Raw genomic sequence first — 22,921 nt, 5'->3', positions numbered from 1 at the left:
AGGGGGAGAACACGTCACCTGTTCAGGTTGGATCCGTCCTTCATGACGTCAGAAACGTTACCATAGCGTGTTGTTGCACATGAACATGGGATAAGTATGGAACCCATTCATGACGAAACCGAACCTTTATGACGAGAGACGTCCTCCAAATAACTCAGATTCAGAAAACTTTATTTATGCCGGTGGGGGGCGAGGAAGGTTTGTTTGTTTTAATGACATCATATCTCCAAGTGACCTGGACCCGAAACTGTCAGAAGAACAAAGAAAAGTGAGGGAGCCGATCTGCAACCTGGGAGCTTAAGAGGGTTAGCGTTAGCTAAATAGAGAGGAGAGGCATGTCTGTAGTCCAGCAGGAAGTGGTCATCTCCTGGTTCCTCCACCAACAGGAAGTGGTCATCTCCTGGTTCCTCCACCAACAGGAAGTGGTCATCTCCTGGTTCCTCCACTAACAGGAAGTGGTCATCTCCTGGTTCCTCCACCAACAGGAAGTGGTCATCTCCTGGTTCCTCCACCAACAGGAAGTGGTCATCTCCTGGTTCCTCCACCAACAGGAAGTTGTCATCTCCTGGTTCCTCCACCAATAGGAAGTGGTCATCTCCTGGTTCCTCCACCATCAGGAAGTTGTCATCTCCTGGTTCCTCCACCAACAGGAAGTGGTCATGTCCTGGCTCCTCCCCCAGCAGCCAATAGGATCGCTCCATGTGATTGTGGTGATTGAACCAGTAAATCAGCTCTGGTGAACAGAAGTTGATGATCTTCCAGGTTTAGTTCATCAAGATCGTCTTCACTAATGAACCCTCTGATGATGCTGGAAGCCTGGATGCTACGTTAGCAGTGCTAAGCTAACATTAGCCTAGGAAGGAGCTACACCAGGGTCACATGACTTCAGGGTCACATGACTTCAAGGTCACCACCACTAGTTCAGTGACTTAGAGATGAGCGAACCATCATAAATGATTCCAGGTTTAGAACTCGTTCCAGATCCTGTGGGGAGAACAAATGCAGAAGACACTTTGAATCCATCAGCTGGCTCACGTCAGAATAGCAACGGTCCAGGTGTTTATATGATGAGATGCTCACAGCTGCTGTCAGGGGGAGGAGCTACAAAGAACCATCTGACTCTAAGGTTACAAAATCCTTGGTGTTTAAGGACAAGTGTGTGTGTGTGTGTTCCATGAGTGTGTCCCAGTGAGGACATGTCCAAGGTACAAGTGTGATCTGTAGTCAAGTCACACGTAGACTTTTATTTCTGGCAACTGAGCGGCGAGCTTGGAGTGACGGCGTCGCTCAGGAATGTTCAACACAGGAACAAGTAAATACAAATCAAACAGAAGTCCCGCCTCTGATTAGTAGGCCCCTCCCATTGGTTCTGACCATCCACCAATCAGCTGCTGCTGTGACTCTGGCAGGCAGCTGATGTGCGGTCTGAGTCGTTTGCTCTCCGGCTGCTCTGATTGGTCAGCGTCTCTGAACCCATCAGCTGTTATTTGATACTGCACAGTCGCATCCATGTGACCCGGAGATTTAAATATGGCTGCCAGCCGCTGTGGCCCCGCCCAGTGCAGTAGAAGCCTGATGGTGGGGGCATGGCCCCAGCTCTCACCCAGGGCCGGAACAAGTTGCGATTGGCCACCACGTAGACGTGTGGTCATCTGATTGGTCATCACAACAGCGACATCATGACGAGTGGCCATGGCAATGAGCTGCTGGGCAAGGCCATTGAGCAGGCGTGTCCTCTGTGACAGATCCTCAAAGGGCTGGCGGAATGGGAACGCCACGCTGTCGATCACCAGGAGGCGGACCTTTGGGTGCTGAGACAGGAAATCAGGCAAGAGATGGATCTCAGCAAGCAGTTCCACGTAGTCATGACAACGCACCTGAGAAACAGAACAGACCAATCAGGTTCAGGGGCACTGAGACCTGCTGCAGAATGAAGCCACACCCATCAGGTGTGAAGGCAGCGACAGCGAATCAGCAACACTAAATTATTCACATCACTACGTACAAACTTCCAGTTCAAAATGGCGCCCCGCAACGGAGCTATATTGAGTCATTTGGTGATGCAGGCGAGATGCTGTACTTGATCTGATCAGAACTCCATTCAGAAAACCAACATTTTTTAAGTCGTTAGCTTGTTGTCATGGCAACAGACCTAACAAATGATAGTGTCATATTTTGTCCAAACCGCATTCATGATGTCACCACCTCAGTATGAGTTTGATCTGGGTGTTACAGTTTAATCAGTCAAATCTATGTCAATGATGAGGACTATGATGGCGTTGATGATGTCATGGACTCAGACATGATGGCACTGATGATGTCATGGACTCATATGATGGCGTTGATGATGTCATGGACCAATATGATGGCATTGATGATGTCATGGACTCAGGATGGCATTGATGATGTCATGGACTCAGGATGGCACTGATGATGTCATGGACTCAGGATGGCATTGATGATGTCATGGACTCAGATATGATGGCATTGATGATGTCATGGACTCAGATATGATGGCATTGATGATGTCATGGACTCAGGATGGCATTGATGATGTCATGGACTCAGGATGGCACTGATGATGTCATGGACTCATATGATGGCGTTGATGATGTCATGGACCAATATGATGGCATTGATGATGTCATGGACTCAGGATGGCATTGATGATGTCATGGACTCAGACATGATGGCGTTGATGATGTCATGGACTCAGACATGATGGCGTTGATGATGTCATGGACCAATATGATGGCATTGATGATGTCATGGACTCAGGATGGCATTGATGATGTCATGGACTCAGGATGGCATTGATGATGTCATGGACTCAGACATGATTGCGTTGATGATGTCATGGACTCAGACATGATTGCGTTGATGATGTCATGGACTCAGATATGATGGCATTGATGATGTCATGGACTCAGACATGATGGCGTTGATGATGTCATGGACTCAGACATGATGGCGTTGATGATGTCATGGACTCAGACATGATGGCACTGATGATGTCATGGACTCATATGATGGCGTTGATGATGTCATGGACCAATATGATGGCATTGATGATGTCATGGACTCAGGATGGCATTGATGATGTCATGGACTCAGACATGATGGCGTTGATGATGTCATGGACTCAGACATGATGGCGTTGATGATGTCATGGACTCAGACATGATGGCGTTGATGATGTCATGGACTCAGGATGGCACTGATGATGTCATGGACTCATATGATGGCGTTGATGATGTCATGGACCAAGATGATGGCATTGATGATGTCATGGACTCAGGATGGCATTGATGATGTCATGGACTCAGGATGGCATTGATGATGTCATGGACTCAGACATGATGGCGTTGATGATGTCATGGACTCAGGATGGCATTGATGATGTCATGGACTCAGGATGGCGTTGATGATGTCATGGACTCAGACATGATGGCGTTGATGATGTCATGGACTCAGACATGATGGCGTTGATGATGTCATGGACTCAGACATGATGGCGTTGATGATGTCATGGACTCAGGATGGCACTGATGATGTCATGGACTCATATGATGGCGTTGATGATGTCATGGACCAAGATGATGGCATTGATGATGTCATGGACTCAGGATGGCATTGATGATGTCATGGACTCAGGATGGCATTGATGATGTCATGGACTCAGACATGATGGCGTTGATGATGTCATGGACTCAGGATGGCATTGATGATGTCATGGACTCAGGATGGCATTGATGATGTCATGGACTCAGACAGGATGGCATTGATGATGTCATGGACTCAGACATGATGGCGTTGATGATGTCATGGACTCAGACATGATGGCGTTGATGATGTCATGGACTCAGATATGATGGCGTTGATGATGTCATGGACTAAGCCATGTCGCCTGCGTTGTGGTATTTCAGACATGGTTGATGATGGGTTTTAATATGGCAGAAATACTCTTTCTGAGCACGAAGGGCAAATTTACTACGTTATTCACTCCATTTACTGCAGTAACCCTAACCCTAACGTGGTAAAAGTATGCTGCCATGATGACCGGTCATCATACCAGAAACATGTTGGACAGGATGGTTTCCATGGTGAAGGTTGTCATGGCGGCTTGTTGTTCTGTGTCCTCAGCCAACAAGGAGCAGTGCCGCACAGCAGCAGCGGCGATGTCAACGACCCTCTGGACCAGGAAGCTTCCTTCAGTGTCGACGTAGACCACCTGACCTCCGAGACCGCCGAAACACACTGGCACCTGAACATCCACGGCCAGCTGCAAACTGACATCATCAACACATGCAGGTCACATGACCAACTTTTTGCATGAGTGGGTGTAGAGAATGAGGTACGCGTGGGTCTCACCACAACTGCGTCTTCCCGACTCCCGGCGCTCCACAGATCTCGGTGGTCTTGCCGACAGGAAGCCCCCCTCCCAGTGCAGCATCCAGCTGTGAGGAGAAGGTCACGATGCTCCTCAGCTCCTCCTCTTTGTGCAGGAGATCAAGGGCGGTGAGTGACGCTGTTCCCCCTGCATCGCCTCGCTCCTCCCTCCTGACAGCCTGCAGCACCTCCAGCGCCTCCTGCTGGGAGAGACCAGCCTCTGCAACACAGATGCAGCCAGCAGCTGAGACCAGTTCCCCTCTGACATCAGCCAGCACAAGTACACAACAAAATGGCAGCTAAAGCGCTGCAAGTCAATGGAGATGGATCCATACATCAAATCACGCTCCAGAAATGACCCTTTAGCAACCATTACTCTCAACATCAATGAACCTGCCAATCACTGATCAGCTTCAACCGATCAATCACTTCTCAGATGTCAAGAAAATGTGACTTGCTCGTCACCGTCCGCCATCTCCTCCCATCTGTCCAAAGGCCAGGACTCCTATACTGTCACTGGTGGGAGAAAAGCAACAAAACTCCATATTTAAGGTTCGTGGAGCTAATTAATAGATGATCAAAGCAATTGGTCATTTTGTTTAATGATTGATCAATGACTGCAACTCCACATTTTGTCACTGCATCGTTACCACAAAACACATCGCGAAATACTGCGATATCAGGATGGTTTATCGGCCCATGAAGCTGCGACGATCTGATCGACTATCAATGATCTGATCAATGATTTGATCAACTATCAATGACCTGATCGACTATCGATGATCTGATCAATGATTTGATCGGCTATCAATGACCTGATCGACTATCAATGATCTGATCAATGATTTGATCGACTATCGACGATCTGATCGATGGCGCCTAACAACTGCTAATTCATCCTGTCGCTCGCGCGGCGTTCAAGGCGCTCCGGAATGTCTGGAAGCAAAAACGCCTGCTCTTCTGAGGGGAGTTTGCGGGAGCACCAGTGAATGCAGAGCCCCGAGAGCAGCCGGACTCGGACTCGGACTCGTACCTCGGCCAAGTTGAAGCGGCTTGAGGTGAAGCAGGTCCGCAGTGGACTGGAAACCAGCGCTGACCAGTTTCACCTTCATGCTGGGACCGAGAGACAAACTGGAGACCGGTCTCTGCATCTCCACCGCTGACATTTAGCATCAGCTTCAGCACTAGCTTCCGCTTAGAAACATCCCGCCAAGGCACGTCCCCGGTAGTCCCTTTCACAATAAAACTTCCTCATGCATTGATGATCGATGGTCTCTGTGAAATGATTGAATGCTTGAAGAAATTAAAATTATATAAAATATCCCCTTAAATGCACAATATAAAGAGGTTTCGAGGTTTTTTTATTTTGTAAAGAGAGAGAGAGAGAGATGCCCTAAATTTGTGCGGAAAAAGTTACTGAAACTTCTTAACTTAACGTGTGAATTGTTTTTCAATGATATAGGAGATTATCTTGTTAATCTTTACAACATTTTGTTATTTTAGTTTTCTGTATGTTGTTACAGACTGTTTCAAGAGGGAAATATTGAGGTTCACAAATTGAGAAAATGTGAAAACATTGTGTTTAATTTTATTCTGAAGGTGTCACAGGAAATTGTACGTCTGCACGCTTGTAGGACTGTCGTCATTGAAATGCGACAGCACATGAGACGCAGCAGCCGTCGTGGGTTTTTTTTTAGTTCGTGGAAAATTTGAACAGAAGGTGAGATTCTTTTGATTCCAACTCTTTTATCCACATAAAGAAGAAACGCTCGTGTTTAATTTTGAAAGAGGAACATCCGGAACAGATTCTGTCAGTTTGCAGATCAGGACATAAAAAGCGCATCCAAGCAGTCGATCGATCATTGATCAGGTTTTTGATCAAAAACAACAAGCTTAGGACTTAGTTTGATGTCATTTTAATTATTAGGTTCGATCAATAATTAATTTATAAAATTACCTTTCTTATTATTTACAACTCGAACCTTTAGCAGACTTAAAAAAAACCAAACATCTGAGCTTGATTTGTTTGACTCGAAGTACAGGAAGTTTGTCCCAGCAGGGGTTCTCAACGCGGGGTTTGGGGACCTCCGTGGGTCCTTGAGGGTCTTCAGACACGTGATGACCTGTGATGGTCGCATGAACACTCAGCTGGTTCATACGCGTCAATCATGTTCTGGAGTTTGATTTGAAATGCTGATGAACGGATCTTTGTTCTGTTCCTAAAGAGATGAAGAGGAGATTGGAAGAGGAAGAGGAGACAGGAGCTTTGGGTCAGATGGAGGAGGGAAAAGAGGAGGAAGAAGATGACGAGAAAGGAGAAACTTTTGTAGGTAGAAGCAATGATGATGAAGTTGCTGCTTGTATGACCAAGAAAAGGGGCAAAGTGACTTCCTGTTCAGACAGGAAGTGCATTCCAGGAATCATCTATCTGGGTCACATTCCTCCAAGGCTCCGCCCCAAACACCTGAGGAACCTGCTGGCAGTGTACGGAGAGATCGGACGCGTCTTCCTGCAGCCTGAAGGTAGCATCTCTCCTCTCACCAGTTCCTTGTCCTCTCTTTGTGGCAGCTGATTGATCACTGTGTGTTGCCGCTGTAGATGGCCAGGTGAGGAAGAGGAAGAAGAAGTCTGGTCTGAGGAGGTGTGACTTCACGGAGGGATGGGTGGAGTTCCGGGACAAACGTGTGGCAAAGCAAGTGGCAGCGTCTCTCCACAACACTCCCATGGCCACGAGGAAACGCCAACCATTCTCCTCTGATCTCTGGTGCATCAAGGTACTTTCTGCCCAGCAACAGCTGACATCATATTCAGACTCAAGTCCTTGTGGAATCAAACTCTTGGTGCTGATTGTCACTTCCTTGTCAGTACGCGTCCTGACAACTGCGACGTTCTCAGGAATATCGGCAAATCACTTCTCCTCGCAAAACCTGTGGTTCTCTGGTCTCCAGCTCAGAGACCTGAAATCACCAGCAGCTGGAGATACTGGCAGGTTCAGGTCTACATCAGATCCACCAGTAAACACCAGACCGGTGGATGGTGGAGGTTCAGTTCTACATCAGATCCACCAGTAAACACCAGACCGGTGGATGGTGGAGGTTCAGTTCTACATCAGATCCACCAGTAAACACCAGACTGGTGGATGGTGGAGGTTCAGTTCTACATCAGATCCACCAGTAAACACCAGACCGGTGGATGGTGGAGGTTCAGTTCTACATCAGATCCACCAGTAAACACCAGACCGGTGGATGGTGGAGGTTCAGTTCTACATCAGATCCACCAGTAAACACCAGACCGGTGGGTGGTGGAGGTTCAGTTCTACATCAGATCCACCAGTAAACACCAGACTGGTGGGTGGTGGAGGTTCAGTTCTACATCAGATCCACCAGTAAACACCAGACTGGTGGGTGGTGGAGGTTCAGTTCTACATCAGATCCACCAGTAAACACCAGACTGGTGGGTGGTGGAGGTTCAGTTCTACATCAGATCCACCAGTAAACACCAGACTGGTGGGTGGTGGAGGTTCAGTTCTACATCAGATCCACCAGTAAACACTAGACCGGTGGATGGTGGAGGTTCAGTTCTACATCAGATCCACCAGTAAACACCAGACCGGTGGATGGTGGAGGTTCAGTTCTACATCAGATCCACCAGTAAACACCATACCGGTGGATGTTGGAGGTTCAGTTCTACATCAGATCCACCAGTAAACACCAGACCGGTGGATGGTGGAGGTTCAGTTCTACATCAGATCCACCAGTAAACACCAGACCGGTGGATGTTGGAGGTTCAGTTCTACATCAGATCCACCAGTAAACACCAGACTGGTGGATGGTGGAGGTTCAGTTCTACATCAGATCCACCAGTAAACACCAGACCGGTGGATGGTGGAGGTTCAGTTCTACATCAGATCCACCAGTAAACACCAGACCGGTGGATGTTGGAGGTTCAGTTCTACATCAGATCCACCAGTAAACACCAGACTGGTGGATGGTGGAGGTTCAGTTCTACATCAGATCCACCAGTAAACACCAGACTGGTGGATGGTGGAGGTTCAGTTCTACATCAGATCCACCAGTAAACACCAGACTGGTGGATGGTGGAGGTTCAGTTCTACATCAGATCCACCAGTAAACACCAGACCTGTGGATGGTGGAGGTAAAGGAGCCTACAAAGGTTGTGGAGGTCATTAAAGGTCATCAGGGGAACACAAAACGGTCAGTTCAGTCGTTCTGTGTCAGGTGATGATGACAACATTTGTGTTGTTCATCAACTTTATTCAAATCAGCGCTGACGACAAAGTACCAAGTCCATGAACTCTGTCAAGGTCCAGAAAGGTTGCCTTTGAAAAGTCTGTGTGAGTCTTCTGGACTGCGAGCCACTGTTGATGTCCCTCCACATCCCAGCATGCACCTGGCTACGGGAGCCTATCGCTAAGTGTGTGTCTGTATGTTTAGTACCTACACAGGTTCCAGTGGACTCACCTGAGCGAGCGGTTGGCGTACGAGCAGACGGTGCTGCAGCAGCGACTGAGGACCGAAGTGTCTCAGGCAAAGAGAGAGACCAACTTCTACCTGAACAACGTGGATAAGAGCGCTCACCTGGACAAGCTGAGGAGGAAAAGGAAGCGAGACGGCCAGCAGGTAAACCTCATGACACAGTGGCGATATCTCACCTGAGAGTTCACGCAGGCTTCAACATGGCTTTGATCGCTTCCAAACTGTACTTGTCCTCATCAGATGGATGAGAAGAACTGGGACTTCACGCAGCGTCAAACTGAAGACGAGATCCAGAGCAAGAAGAAGCAGAAAGCTGCCATGACCCAGAGGGACCTGGACAAGTCCCGCCTGCTACACCAGAAGAGCCAATCAAACGTCTCCCTGCTGGCTAAAATTTTCAACTCCAATCAATCGTAGCGGCTGATGGGTCGTAGCTGTCTGTGGGCGGATCTCACACCCGCCGTGACGAATTCACGCCACTCCTTCATGCTCTGCTCCAGGGACTCGCTGGAGGCTGGTTAACTGAACATTAGTCACGTGACTTGTCTGTCAGTTGCTGCCATCTTCACCGAGCAGGTCCAGTGGTTTCCATGGAAATGTGATGGCGTTGATGGGCCAGAGGCGAGCGTGTTTATAGAGGCCAGCAGGTGTCGGTCCTCACTGGCTGCTCCAGGTGCCGTCAGAAAACGTCACCAACATAAATTCCTGGTTCGCATCCATCAGCGTCCTGATGTTTGATTGAAGCGTGACCCTCGTCCCTGACCTGCAGGGTGGGGCAGCAGTGGGACGCCCGGTTGTTGCTGTCATCATAATGATCATCATATTGATCATCATAATATTGATCATCATAATATTGATCATTATGATGATCAATATGATGATGATCATCATACTGATCAATATTATGATGATCAATATGATGATCATCATCATATTGATCATTATGATGATCATCATAATGATCAATATGATGATCATCATCATATTGATCATCATACTGATCAATATGATGATGATCAATATGATGATCATCATATTGATCATCATAATATTGATCAGTATGATGATCAATATGATGATCATCATAATGATCATCATACTGATCAATATGATGATCATCATAATGATCAATATTAGTGATGATCAATATGATGATCATCATAATATTGATCAGTATGATGATCATCATAATATTGATCAGTATGATGATCATTATGATGATCATCATATTGATCATCACTAATATTGATCATTATGATGATCATCATACTGATCAATATTAGTGATGATCATTATGATGATCATCACTAATATTGATCAGTATGATGATCATCATCATATTGATCATCATACTGATCAATATTAGTGATGATCAATATGATGATCAATATGATGATCATCATGATATTGATCATCATAATAATCAATATGATGATGATCAATATGATGATCATCATAATGATCATCATACTGATCAATATTATGATGATCAATATGATGATCATCATATTGATCATCATACTGATCAATATTATGATGATCAATATGATGATCATCATAATGATCATCATATTGATCAATATTAGTGATGATCAATATGATGATCATCATAATGATCATCATACTGATCAATATTATGATGATCAATATGATGATCATCATAATGATCATCATACTGATCAATATTAGTGATGATCAATATGATGATCATCATATTGATCATCATAATATTGATCAGTATGATGATCATTATGATGATCATCATACTGATCAATATTAGTGATGATCATCATACTGATCAATATGATGATGATCAATATGATGATCATCATAATGATCATCATACTGATCAATATTAGTGATCATCATCATACTGATCAATATGATGATGATCAATATGATGATCATAACCCTTCTGACCTGTACCCTTGAAATTCCAATAAAGTTTTTCTGCTGGTGAACAAGCGCTCGCCGGCTGCTGTGAGCTGACAGATTTTAGACGCCGTCTCTGGCGCTGCAGCTGGCGGTTCCTTTAGCAACCCAGTAATCTATCGATGGTTCTGGTGATCAATCAATAATCGGATAGGAAGTATTAGTCTTGTCCGTACTGCAGTTTTTTCAATTATGTTACTCTGCTTTATTTAAGAGCAGTGGTTCTCTGCTGAAGAGGAAACAAGTCTGGATGGACAAGAGTGAAATGCTCATGTAAAAGTACTAAATAACGTTCCCTGTACTTTGACTCTTCTTACTGTACTTTTTCCTGAAGTACCAACGGTCCTACAGGGTTCACCAACGCGCCGCCTTCCTCGGCTCTTAGGTTGTCTGTTTAGTCATCAGCAGCACCAACAAGAGAGAACAACAAAAGCAACACAAATGTGGATTTTTCAATAAAAGGAAATAATTTTGATCGTAATGAGGTATTTTTACATTGTGGTATTCATGCTTTACTTCAGTAAAGATCTGCGTTCTTTTTCCATGCCAACAGGTCTGGGATCAGTGCTCCAGACTCAGTAAATGGTCTCTTGTCATGGCGGCCTGCTCATCGAGACACGGCCCCACACCAGTTTCTGTTTCTGGAGATGCGCTCCTCCCTCCGGCCTCTAGGAGGAAACTCTTCATTTGCTCAACTCTCATGAGATTTGTGTGGTTGTTTCTACTAAAATAATCAAACTCGGGACCTTGGGGGGTCTCAGGTTCCCTTCTCGACACGACGCCCTCTGTCTCCGTCAAACTCATGACAGACAGCAGGGGTTCACTCACACGCGCGCTTGATGTGTGTGGACACTCAGGTTTGACATTTAGATTTTTTCAATCAGTCAGAGGATGACAGTGTTGCCGACTGATGAGTGATCAGTCGGCCCTCCTTCCTCCTCACCTGTCGCTGCTCTGAGGAGGTGTGACAGCAGCCCAGACTCTCCTGTTTAGCCGTTTACACCTGGGTTGGGTTGATGATGTCATTCACCACCACGGCCGTTTCCTCTGTTTTCATAAATGTCAGATTGAAACGAGGCTTCTAAGAATTTCAGTAATCAAATTACTCGAAGAATGCAATGTCATGTTTGACTGTTGGGAGGCGCTGGATCCTACACACGGCACCTTTAAACCCATCATCACAGCGGTCCAGCTGACGCGACCCCTCAGGACCTGTCACTCAGACTTGATGGAAAAAGACAAAAAGGATGCATTTCAAAAAATCTGAATTTCAAAACTTTACTACCAAACTTTGATACATGAATCTGGAATTCATAAAAGTAATTAAATTACAAACCAAAAAAAAATGAAAATGTCAGTGTTTTAAAATATCCTGTCATTTGTTGACTTCTTTTCCATGAACAAAGGTGATCTGTTCAGGTGAGGCGGCTTGCGGTCCGAGTGTGTTTGAGTTGCTGAATTATTTCTGTTTGAGTGGATTCAAAGACTCCCAGCTGATCCTTGACTGAACAGATTCTCTCTGTTGAGAAAGTCACGTCATGAGTTTAGGCAGAAGATGTTGAGGTCAAAGTTCATCGACCCTCATGGAGCTGTGGGTGGGTTTGGATCTCTGGACCTGGATGAGATCCTGATTCTGAACCCTCCCCATAAAACGGTGGAACAGAGAGAGAACAGGTTGACGGAGTCAGCGGGCCCGGGGCCAGGGCACCGTGTTGTGACGTCATTGGCGGTGCGGTGAGTGGCTCTGTCAGCTCGAAGCGCAGCAGCAACATGGCTGCAGATTATTGGGAGCCAGAACAACCCGAGACACTATCAGGCTGAACCGAGCCGAATATAACCCGGGACAAACCGGGACGAGTCCTGTCGGTGAGTAGCACGAGCGCAGAGGTTCACGTTTTACCGGAACACCGCTTCTGTTAGGAATAACGGTGTGAACGGAGCAGCAGGTCCGGCGATAAAGCTGCTCCGCCTCCGCCGCTATTTATAAAACGCTGATGACATTCACTGCAGCAAATAGACGGATCCCGCTCCCCCACAGCGGCACCCAGAAGACCAGACGACTCTCACCGAGCACCGGCGGCGGAGGACGTAAATACCAGCAGCTAGCTGCTGCTACTTCTGGCTAGCAGGCTGGAACACAGCATGAAGGGTTATTTATGGTCAGTGACATCAGCTAAAGTGTTCACGCATTGTGACGTAGGAGCAGTACCAGGCAGTGACGTCACATAGCTGCCAGGGAGGTAACCTGCCAATCTGGCTACGAACATGAGCTATCAGGTAGATAGCATGTGAAGGGGCTGCTAGCATGTGTGAGGGTCAGTCTGACTGTGATCGGCGCCAAGGCAGAGAAACCAATCACCTCTGGATGTGGGTGCGGGTGTCCAGGTGCAGGACCTGTCCCTCCCCACCTGGATACATTCACAGAGCCTAACCTTCCCTCCTGTGTCCAGGTGTGCAGTCGACACTGGCTGCCCCACACCCCTCGACATCTCGGCCCCCCCTCATGGAGAGGATGAGGAAGATCAAGAGGCAGCTGTCACTCACCCTGGGGCGGGGAGGGGCTGGGGGAGGAGACAGGACTCTGGCTGAAACCATCAACCAGGAGGTGACATCACACAGTGACTCAGGTAACACACTCAGGTGTTGTGCTGGAAGTAAGAGGTGATTCTCACGCTGTAAACTGGACACAGACCTGTACCTGGTCCCAACTGGTCTGGATCTCAGAGTCGTCTGGTTATTTTTTCAGCGTTTTAGCCGTGAGGTCTCTTTGACACCTCGTACGGCAACAAAACAAAACTCAAAACATACAACAATGAATCAACAACTGACAGAACTTCCTGTCTGAGAAACGCTGCTAACATGCTAACATGCTGCTCATACTGAACCACAATGAGAGCTGGAGAAAATGTGCTAGCGTGCCACTACCTCTCACCGTTCTATATGAGAGTCACAGCTAGCATGCTAACAGACAACTCATGCTAACCCTCCTGCGTTACAGCTTGTGCTAACGTGCTAACAGACAACTCATGCTAACCCTCCTGCGTTACGGCTTGTGCTAACATGCTAACAGACAAATCATGCTAACCCTCCTGTGTCACAGCTGGTGTAAACAGGCTGCTCACAATAACCTTCCTGGATGACAGTTGCTGCTAACATTTTACTCTTGCTAACTCCCATGTATGAGAGCTGGTGCTGAAATGCTGAAATGCTAACAGGTTGCAAACGCTAACTGGAAGTCAGTAGTTCAGTTCTTAGACCAGAAGGGTAATAACCCCCACCCAACCTCAGACACTTTTCAGTTCCAGATAAATGGACCAATCCCTTCCTGCCAGCTGACTGGTTGATAGCATGTATGATTTGATTGGCTATCTGATGAACCTGTCAATCAATCAGCAGTGCTGATGTGTTTATACTTTTTATCATTTTTTTCTTCAACCTATTTTTGTTTTCTATCCTTCTCCATCAACCAATTACCACCCTGCCTGTCTCCTCAACTCCTCCCACCTCTCCGTCCTACCCCTCCCTCCTCTTCAGAGGCGGGGGCGCTGCGGAGCTCATCAGCTGGAGTGAAGGTCAGAGGGTCGTCCTCCTCGGTTCAGTCTCTCCTGCAGTCATACAGCAGCTCACTGAGGCGCCCTCGAGGTCTGGGCCGCAGCCTGAGCTCCTACCTGAACCGCAGCACCAGACTGGGTACTAATACTGCATTTACACATCATACTACTACAAACCACACTAAAGTGTGCAACCACAGCACCAGACAGAGTATAAGTACAATGATGGGAGTATTCTCTCTTGTCTTCTCTGATGATGGCTGCCTGGGTTGTGTTTATGTTAATGACAGACCTGGCTACTCTCTGAGACTACAGCAGTAATACTATGTCCTCAGTACTGCTGTGTGTGTGTGTGTGTGTGTGTGTGTGTGTGTGTGTGTGTGTGTGTGTGTGTGTGTGATCAGAAATTGTCCATGAGGACATGAAGATGAGCTCAGATGGAGAAAATGACCCCACTTCGTCTTCAGATGATGTTCAGAGTCCGGTCAGAGTTCGACTGCGACCCAAGAAGATCTCAACGGAGGTGTGTAGTTCACCCCCTGTCCTGTAGAGGGTGCCACTTCACAACTGAGGTTATGTCAGAGCACTCACATACTGGATATACACATAATATTCACAGAAATACTCACACTTACTGCTGAAACGCACAGACCTGTGTGTGTCTACAGAAGTACACACACAAACCTCCTGAACAATATACATACAAATGCTAACATACAAGTCACACGATCAATGACATCATCACGTGTTGATGTGTGGCAGGTTGATATTTCTTCTCTCTTGGGTTTAGGACATTAACAAACGGCTGTCGTTGCCGGCTGACATTCGTCTTCCAGACGGTTACCTGGAGAAGTTTAATCTGATTGGTCCAGCGCTGATGGAGCAGCCAATCAGCAGGCGGCTGCGCAGAGTCTCTCTGGTAGGCGGAGCTTCGTCTGGCTCGCCTCCATGTTGGTGTTTAGTTTGTGTTGTTCACTCTCTCCCCCTCTTGTCTGTTAAGTCAGAGATCGGTTTTGGAAAACTGGAAACATACATCAAACTGGACAAACTGGGAGAGGTGAGGGCATGATGTCACAAACGAGGTCCCTGGAGGTCTTCCAGGGGTCGACAGCTATTTTCATCGATGAAGACGGGGGCTGTTGGTCTAACCTGTCTGGGTCTCACCTGTCTCTGTGTAGGGGACCTATGCCACGGTGTATAAAGGTCGCAGTAAGCTGACTGAAAACCTCGTGGCTCTGAAGGAAATTCGTCTGGAACATGAAGAGGGCGCTCCGTGTACCGCCATCAGAGAAGGTACGGCAGCACCAAGGAGCAAAAAATAACAAGAGATGGCAAACTTGGAACGAACGCCCACTGAGACTCAAGGATGAACTGTAGTGCACTAAATAATCCACCGTCCTCACACTGGTAGCGCATGTAGGAGGCAGGCAGATCCGATTTGATCAGCCTGAACAGCACCAAGCAGATCTCCCTCAGGTTCCATTCAGACTTCTGTAGGTGCGTCTCAGTCTGGACGCTCCAACGGGATTGCAGGGAGACATTTGTGTCTCATAAACTGCTTCTCCACCTGAAGTTAGTTTTTATCTTTTTATTGGCACTTGTGGCCACCTGCAGTACCTTCACACCCCATCAGGGGGTGTAACAGTTACAGAACATGTGTTTCTTCTTCCTCAGTGTCTCTGTTGAAGGACCTGAAACATGCGAACATCGTCACGCTTCACGACATCATCCACACACAGAAGTCCCTCACTCTGGTGTTTGAGTATCTGGTGAGACACACACAGTCTCTCTCTCTCTCTCTCTCTCTCTGGTGTTTTCAGTCTTCAGCAAGTTTCCTGTGTTCTTATGTTTCAGGACAAAGATCTGAAGCAGTACCTGGACGACTGTGGGAACACCATCCACGTCCACAACGTGAAAGTGAGTCAACAGTCCCAGTTACAGTGAGACAGATGACGGCGGGTCCACCTCGGGACAGAACGTCCTCGAGACGCGACCATCCATTAGGCAGGAGGACTTGTTGCGCTCTGGTCTCAGTCACTGGTCTGAGCGAGCTGGTTTTGTCTCGGCAGCTCTTCCTGTTCCAGTTGCTGCGAGGGTTGTCCTACTGCCACCGCCGGAAGGTTCTCCACCGAGACCTGAAGCCCCAGAACCTTCTGATCAACGAGCGTGGAGAGCTCAAACTGGCTGATTTTGGTGAGTTGCTGCTTCCCTGAAGAGAACAGGTGCACTTCTAGCTCCTGTGGGCGTGGCTAATGCATGGCTTTTAGTTGCCGTGGTCAGTGATGTAATATCATGACGTAACGTGCTTGCTTGTTCAGGTTTGGCCCGAGCCAAATCCATCCCCACGAAGACGTACTCCAACGAAGTGGTGACGCTGTGGTACCGCCCACCGGACATCCTGCTGGGCAGCACCGACTACTCCACGCACATCGACATGTGGTCAGTAACACGCATGGGGACATTTGTTGTCTTGACAGGAATGTTTGTCCTCTGTAGGAAACAATCCAGTGTTCACCAGACAACTGGCATTCTTCTGTTTCTGTCACACATCATGAGGTCCATGTGAAGTCCTAACGTCTCCGTGTGTCCGGGTGTCCATGTGTCTGTGGGTAGGGGCGTCGGATGTATCTTCTATGAGATGGCGACTGGTCGGCCTCTATTTCCCGGTTCTACAGTGGAGGAGGAGCTTCACTTCATCTTCAAACTGCTGGGTGGGAACCAGTGTATGTACCAGAATCCCTGTGTCACACACTGTTGGTACATTTGTATTATTATGTGTTCTGTGTGCAGGCACTCCCACAGAGCTCAGCTGGCCTGGAATCAGTTCTAACGAGGAGTTTGTGGCTTACAATTACCCACAATACAGAGCTGAGAGACTGAGTAACCACACACCCAGGTACACAACTGCACCGCACACCCAGCTACACAACTGCACCGCACACCACAACTTAATGTGACTTGATTATTGTGTGCCTGCGTGTGTGTGCGTGTGTGTGTGTGTTCAGGCTCAGCAGTGAGGGGGTGGAGTTGTTATCAAGGTTCCTGCAGGTCAGTAAATATGTCTGTGTTTGTGTTCAGGTTATAAACCAAACTAAAATGGCCGTGTGACCTTAACGTGACATGGCATGTTGTTGGTGTTGCATTTGTGTTACTTTAGCGTGACATTAGCATGTCCTCAGTTTTCTAGCTTGGTGGTTGCTGCAGGTCAGGGGGTCATAGCTCCTCCTCTTATTTACACTGGTCTTTCTTCAGTTTGAAGGGAAAAAGAGGATCTCAGCTGACAGGTCCATGACTCACCCTTACTTCAGTAACCTTGGTAACAGAGTGCTGACCCTCCCCGACAGTAAGTTCAGATGGTCGTTGAACTTATTTGATCCTGATGACATCACAAACTAACTAAGGCTCTGATGCTCGTTCAGCGACGTCCATCTTCAGCCTGCCAGGAATCGAACTGGAGAAAGAAACCATCCGACCGCCTGTTCCTCCTGACCCAGGTGAGTCTGTTGGGTCATAGGTCATGCTCCTGACCCAGGTGAGTCTGTTGGGTCATGCTCCTGACCCAGGTGAGTCTGTTGGGTCATGCTCCTGACCCAGGTGAGTCTGTTGGGTCATCGGTCATGCTCCTGACTCAGGTGAGTCTGTTGGCAAACAGTAATTCTCCTTAAGTGACAACGTTCCTTCGCTGCTGGGAGGAGTCAGACTGAGCCTGCTTAGTTATCAGAGCGGGCGACTTCTCGTTAGTTAACGTGAATGTGTATTTTCGTCACGTGGCTCCTGTAATATTCCAGATGTTATCAGAGCAACTTCAAAGGTGACACGAGTCATTTTGTGGAGGGTGTTGTGCTCAACATAATTCACCGTCTGACAGCGGAGAGCGTGAGGAGGGAGGAGCCTAAAGAGGAGCCTCTGACATCATGTTGTTGCTTGCTCTTCTTGTTCTTTGGTTCACTGTGTCATCCTTTGGGCAGAGTGCTGTGATGGTTATAAATTTCAACATAAATCTGTTTTGTGTTTTGGTTTTTTAACCAGTGAACAGTCCAACCAGGAGGCGGAGTCTCCTTTTCTGACATCATCATGGATGGGTGGTCCGGTGACGATGGACTGATACAGTGATGAATGTTTGTTTCCTAACTGCTGCTGAAGAAAACCTGAAGGGAGAAAATCTCACTGAGATGTCGAGTGTCTGGATGCAATAATGAATCCATCCGACCAGTCAGAGAGCACATTGCTGTTGCTAATGGCAACGGGGTGTGTGTGTTTGGACGGCTGCTCAGAGCATCAGTGAGGGAACAAGTGAATGTGACAACTGTCTTCCAGATCAAACACGTGGACATCAAAGTTTCAAACTCATCCAGTGGAGCTGTCGTCATCAGCTGGGTGGCGACCTGAAGCCTCTGCGGTGCTTCCTGCTCACAAACACCATCTAATGTCAGTGCTGTCTGCCTTCACAGTCTCTGACATCATGATGACATCACAGAAACCCTGGACTCCTGGACAGACACCATGTGCTACGACTGTCATTCACTGTATGATTTCAGCTCATTTTGGACCCCATTCTTGAGCCACACGACTCAAGTAGATCTCCCAAAGGCCACGCCTCTTTTCTCACTGCACCTGCATCAAATACAGCAATACTGTGTGTCACCATGGCAACAGTGTGTTCCTGCCTGGCTAGCAGTGTTGCTAGCCTAATAAACAAACAAACTGCAACCTGCCTCTGAACACTCAAACTAACCTTGGCGGACAATCGTCTGCAGCCAGAATGATTTTTACAAACGAGTTGAGACGAAGCAGCGTTTCTGATATTCAACAGTGTTTGACCAGCGTAGAGGATGTGAACACATGAATGTGTCAAAGCAGAAAGAAACATCAGCATGGACCAGATGGGAAGTGCTAGTGAGACGGACACCTGGAGACAGAGACGGACACCTGGAGACAGAGACGGACACCTGGAGACAGAGACGGACTCCTGGAGACAGACATCTGGAGACAGAGACGGACTCCTGGAGACAGAGACGGACTCCTGGAGACAGACATCTGGAGACAGAGACGGACACCTGGAGACAGAGACGGACACCTGGAGACAGACATCTGGAGACAGAGACTGACACCTGGAGACAGAGACGGACACCTGGAGACAGAGACGGACTCCTGGAGACAGACATCTGGAGATAGAGACTGACACCTGGACACAGACATCTGGAGACAGAGACTGACACCTGGACACAGACATCTGGAGACAGAGACTGACACCTGGACACAGACATCTGGAGACAGAGACTGACACCTGGAGACAGAGACAGACATCTGGAGACAGAGACGGACTCCTGGAGACAGAGACCTGGAGACAGAGATGGACACCCGGAGACAGACATCTGGAGACAGAGACGGACACCTGGAGACAGACACTGACACCTGGAGACACAGACGGACACCTGGAGACAGAGACTGACACCTGGAGACAGACATCTGGAGACAGAGACTGACACCTGGACACAGACATCTGGAGACAGAGACTGACACCTGGAGACAGAGACAGACATCTGAAGACAGAGACGGACTCCTGGAGACAGAGACCTGGAGACAGAGATGGACACCCGGAGACAGACATCTGGAGACAGAGACGGACACCTGGAGACAGACACTGACACCTGGAGACGGACACCCGGAGACAGACATCTGGAGACAGAGACGGACACCTGGAGACAGAGACTGACACCTGGAGACAGACATCTGGAGACAGAGACTGACACCTGGACACAGACATCTGGAGACAGAGACTGACACCTGGAGACAGAGACGGACTCCTGGAGACAGAGACCTGGAGACAGAGATGGTCACCCGGAGACAGACATCTGGAGACAGAGACGGACACCTGGAGACAGACATCTGGAGACAGACGTGGAGAGGACAATGACTTTAGGATACAGATGTTGTGATGCTGACTTCTCTGAGCTGAGGACAGACGACTTGTCTCTGAATGTTGTTGAAGCGGCGTTGGAAGCTGTGATGTCAGGACGCCGGTCGTGGCTCTGAGGTACAATCACAGTACTGAGTTGCAGTTCTAGTACTGTGTTTTGTTTCACTACAACAAAGTGTTATTTATTCCAAAGGGAGCCATGTTCTTTTCGGAACCAGAGACAAACTGGTTTCTGCTGTTTTGCATGTGAGTGAGTATATACAGCAATACTGATGAGTATTACATTACTGTAAATATACACATGAATACTGTAGATATGTCCCGAGACTCTGCAGTACTGTACGGTAGTAGAGCGGCCTTGCAGTATGGGTCAGGTGACCAGTTTGATGTTCTTCCAGTCACAGATCTGAATGAAACGTGTCAGGATGCAGGAGCACTGGAGCTGAACAGGATCATTCTGAAGGCTGTGATGTCATCACACAGCTGTGACTGACCGTGCTGTGATGTCATCACACAGCTGTGACTGACCGTGCTGTGATGTCATCACACAGCTGTGACTGACCGTGCGCGTCCTCTGGGCTCGCGCTGCTCATCAGGGGTCTCTGTCAGTTTATTTCCTAGTTTTCTTTTTGTTGCAATCACAGTTTAGATTTTAGAGGAGGAGAGAACAACGTGATGTCATGAAAGCTGTAGTGACATCATCACGGTCTGTCCTCAGGGGACAGAATGGCGCTTCAGTCCAGTCGCTTTTCTTAGGGTTAGATTTGAAATTAATTAAATCATGAATTTAGGTCAGACGCATCATCAGGGTTGGGTACAACATGGTACTTTTAAGAGTACTGCGTGTACTACGTGGAATACCAATTCCCATTAAATCTTTCAGTTTAACAACCTGCGACTCGTCAAACGTGACGTTCTCTGCAGTACTTGTGCTGCAAATGTAGGGTCACCGACAGCGGAGTCATGGTTCTGTTCTGGTTCTGTGTCCCATCATCCAGGATGATGTTATCACTCCGCAACTGTTCGGTTCTCACCAAAATGTATTTGTTCCATACAGCAGAACCCCAAAAAATGATGATCTTTTCTACTTTTTCCTACAAACGGTGACGGCAGCCATACAAGGCGCTCTGGTACAGTAACCTCTGCTCCCTCTCTTAGTCAGATGACGTGACCGTGGTGTAGAGGAGCGCCAACGCCATTGACATGCGTTCATACATGCGTCATCGCTTGCGCCCCTGTTTTATGAGGGGAAGCGGCTGAAGACCCCCCAGCAGCCTGGTGGGGGGGGAACCAGGGAGGCGATGACGGACGTCTACACTGGCGGTCTTAGCAGGTGCTGAAAACATCTCTGACGAACAAAGGGTGCATTCTGGGGGCGTGGCTTATTTTGATGTTTGGGATGCAACTCATGCTGGGGGCGGGGCCTTTTCTGCCAGCTAGTATCAGGTAGATTGTCTTGTGTTTTATTTTTTCAGGGTCAGAAGTGTTAATATATGATGAGTATTTTTCTATTGCCGCCATCCTGGCTGGTGTGAATTTCTTTATTATTTGTGAGGAAAAATCTGCAGTGAAGAAGAAGTAGTAACGCTCATGAAGGATGGCGAGTCGTCATCACGAGCGGACTGATGTGAAACGCCATGTCTGTGAGAAACAGGAAGTGCACGTGAGAAGAAAATTGATCAGCAGAAGAGAATTGCTGTTTATTAGAAGGTTAATATTAATTGGCATGTCTTGATAATTACCAATGTTTAACAGAGTGGTGTTTTATGAATCAAATGTGATGTAAAAGGTGATGTAATGGGGCGGCGTGTTGATGGGCGCGGCCCCGCAGAGGTTTACCGTGTGTTGACGTGATTCTGCTCCAGATCAAACGTGAAGTCTAATCTCTGATGAGCGATGAGGTTCGTGCAGCAGTCCATCATCGCTCGTGAGGGAAACGGATCATGAATGTTGTTCTATTTTTACCAAATGAATCCAGAAGCGGCGCCGCTGATCCGCAGTGACTGACGTCTCACAATTCTGTCCTCCAACACCAGAGAGGAAGAAGGTTTGCGGTCAATCGGACGCTGTTCTCTCTGCTTTTGTAAAGGAACTTGCGTGTTGTGGAATGACAGCAAAGTTCTCTGCAATATACCGCACTGCATGATGGGATTCTTCCAGACTTCTTCAGGACTGTTATTCTTTGAAGATTCTTCCTTCTCTGCCAAGGAGCCCTGGAGAACCCACGGTGTCTCGTGAACGAGCCGATACTTGAATATCAACTGTATCCAACTGTCCTTGTGTTCACTATTGTACTCTGGAAATATTTACGTCATAGAAGTATTCATTAAAATTTTCTATTTATTTGCAGTGTTGGCGGTGGTTTTCAGGGTTTAAACACAGCAGGATGTGATGTAATGACTTCCCCAGTGACCACGAGTGTTCGAGTCATATTTCACCTAAGTTTGATTGAGCTCCTATTGCAGGTCATGTGATATCACCTCACGCCTCGGCGTTCAAAAAGATGTTACTTGGACTGAAAGATGAACTGATTAGATTGATTTTTTTCAGGTCAAAGGTCACTGTGGCTGTACAGTGGAGTTCCCACACTGGTTAGTGCATCTGTTTTATATTCATAAGGAACATTCAGCTTC

General features: G+C 47.6%; 3 protein-coding genes across 4 annotated transcripts; 2 read left to right on the top strand and 1 right to left on the bottom strand.

The window, feature by feature from the left end:
- Positions 1-81: 81 nt before the first annotated feature.
- Positions 82-5,594, bottom strand: rad51c (RAD51 paralog C). Its single transcript, XM_086212936.1, has 4 exons — positions 5,423-5,594; positions 4,372-4,609; positions 4,073-4,289; positions 82-1,877 (listed from the first exon to the last, which is right to left on the bottom strand). The coding sequence occupies exons 1-4, from the start codon at positions 5,553-5,555 to the stop codon at positions 1,347-1,349; spliced, it is 1,119 nt and encodes a 372-aa protein (XP_086069062.1). The 5' UTR covers positions 5,556-5,594; the 3' UTR covers positions 82-1,346.
- A 428-nt stretch (positions 5,595-6,022) lies between these two features.
- Positions 6,023-9,802, top strand: abt1 (activator of basal transcription 1). The gene is made up of 5 exons (XM_086212509.1): positions 6,023-6,109; positions 6,615-6,911; positions 6,988-7,163; positions 8,844-9,029; positions 9,126-9,802. The coding sequence occupies exons 2-5, from the start codon at positions 6,617-6,619 to the stop codon at positions 9,300-9,302; spliced, it is 834 nt and encodes a 277-aa protein (XP_086068635.1). The 5' UTR covers positions 6,023-6,109; positions 6,615-6,616; the 3' UTR covers positions 9,303-9,802.
- Positions 9,803-12,449: 2,647 nt separating this feature from the next.
- On the top strand, positions 12,450-21,068 carry cdk16 (cyclin dependent kinase 16). 2 transcript variants are annotated; one of them, XM_086212931.1, is made up of 17 exons: positions 12,450-12,683; positions 13,268-13,444; positions 14,352-14,507; positions 14,773-14,891; positions 15,159-15,287; positions 15,369-15,425; positions 15,547-15,661; positions 16,043-16,137; positions 16,223-16,285; positions 16,438-16,561; positions 16,687-16,807; positions 16,982-17,079; positions 17,159-17,264; positions 17,374-17,416; positions 17,621-17,711; positions 17,788-17,862; positions 18,398-21,068. In XM_086212931.1, exons 2-17 carry the CDS (start codon positions 13,321-13,323, stop codon positions 18,433-18,435), a joined length of 1,554 nt encoding a protein of 517 aa, XP_086069057.1. In that variant the 5' UTR covers positions 12,450-12,683; positions 13,268-13,320; the 3' UTR covers positions 18,436-21,068. The 2 variants fall into 2 exon arrangements, with proteins under 2 accessions (XP_086069057.1, XP_086069058.1); XM_086212932.1 differs by lacking the exon at positions 12,450-12,683 and adding an exon at positions 12,825-12,976.
- Positions 21,069-22,921: the final 1,853 nt, after the last annotated feature.

This window comes from Aulostomus chinensis, chromosome 9 (assembly GCF_037954235.1).
Source record: "Aulostomus chinensis isolate RoL2024-O1b breed Wild chromosome 9, RoL_Achi_v1.0, whole genome shotgun sequence".
NCBI classification, from domain to species: Eukaryota; Metazoa; Chordata; class Actinopteri; order Syngnathiformes; family Aulostomidae; genus Aulostomus; species Aulostomus chinensis.
This window is presented reverse-complemented; position numbering and strand designations above follow the sequence as displayed.

Excerpts from the sequence above, each read along its gene's own strand:
- cdk16 (XM_086212931.1), top strand. The coding sequence starts at position 13,321 with ATGGAGAGGATGAGGAAGATCAAGAGGCAGCTGTCACTCACCCTGGGG. Across the intron at positions 14,892-15,158 it reads CCAAGAAGATCTCAACGGAG|GACATTAACAAACGGCTGTC; the intron begins GTGTGTAGTTCA and ends TCTTGGGTTTAG. Across the intron at positions 16,808-16,981 it reads TCCACGCACATCGACATGTG|GGGCGTCGGATGTATCTTCT; the intron begins GTCAGTAACACG and ends GTCTGTGGGTAG.
- abt1 (XM_086212509.1), top strand. The coding sequence starts at position 6,617 with ATGAAGAGGAGATTGGAAGAGGAAGAGGAGACAGGAGCTTTGGGTCAG. Across the intron at positions 6,912-6,987 it reads CGTCTTCCTGCAGCCTGAAG|ATGGCCAGGTGAGGAAGAGG; the intron begins GTAGCATCTCTC and ends TTGCCGCTGTAG. Across the intron at positions 7,164-8,843 it reads CTGATCTCTGGTGCATCAAG|TACCTACACAGGTTCCAGTG; the intron begins GTACTTTCTGCC and ends CTGTATGTTTAG.
- rad51c (XM_086212936.1), bottom strand. The coding sequence starts at position 5,555 with ATGTCAGCGGTGGAGATGCAGAGACCGGTCTCCAGTTTGTCTCTCGGT. Across the intron at positions 4,610-5,422 it reads GCCGCTTCAACTTGGCCGAG|AGGCTGGTCTCTCCCAGCAG; the intron begins GTACGAGTCCGA and ends TCTGTGTTGCAG. Across the intron at positions 1,878-4,072 it reads TCCTGTCCAACATGTTTCTG|GTGCGTTGTCATGACTACGT; the intron begins GTATGATGACCG and ends TCTGTTTCTCAG.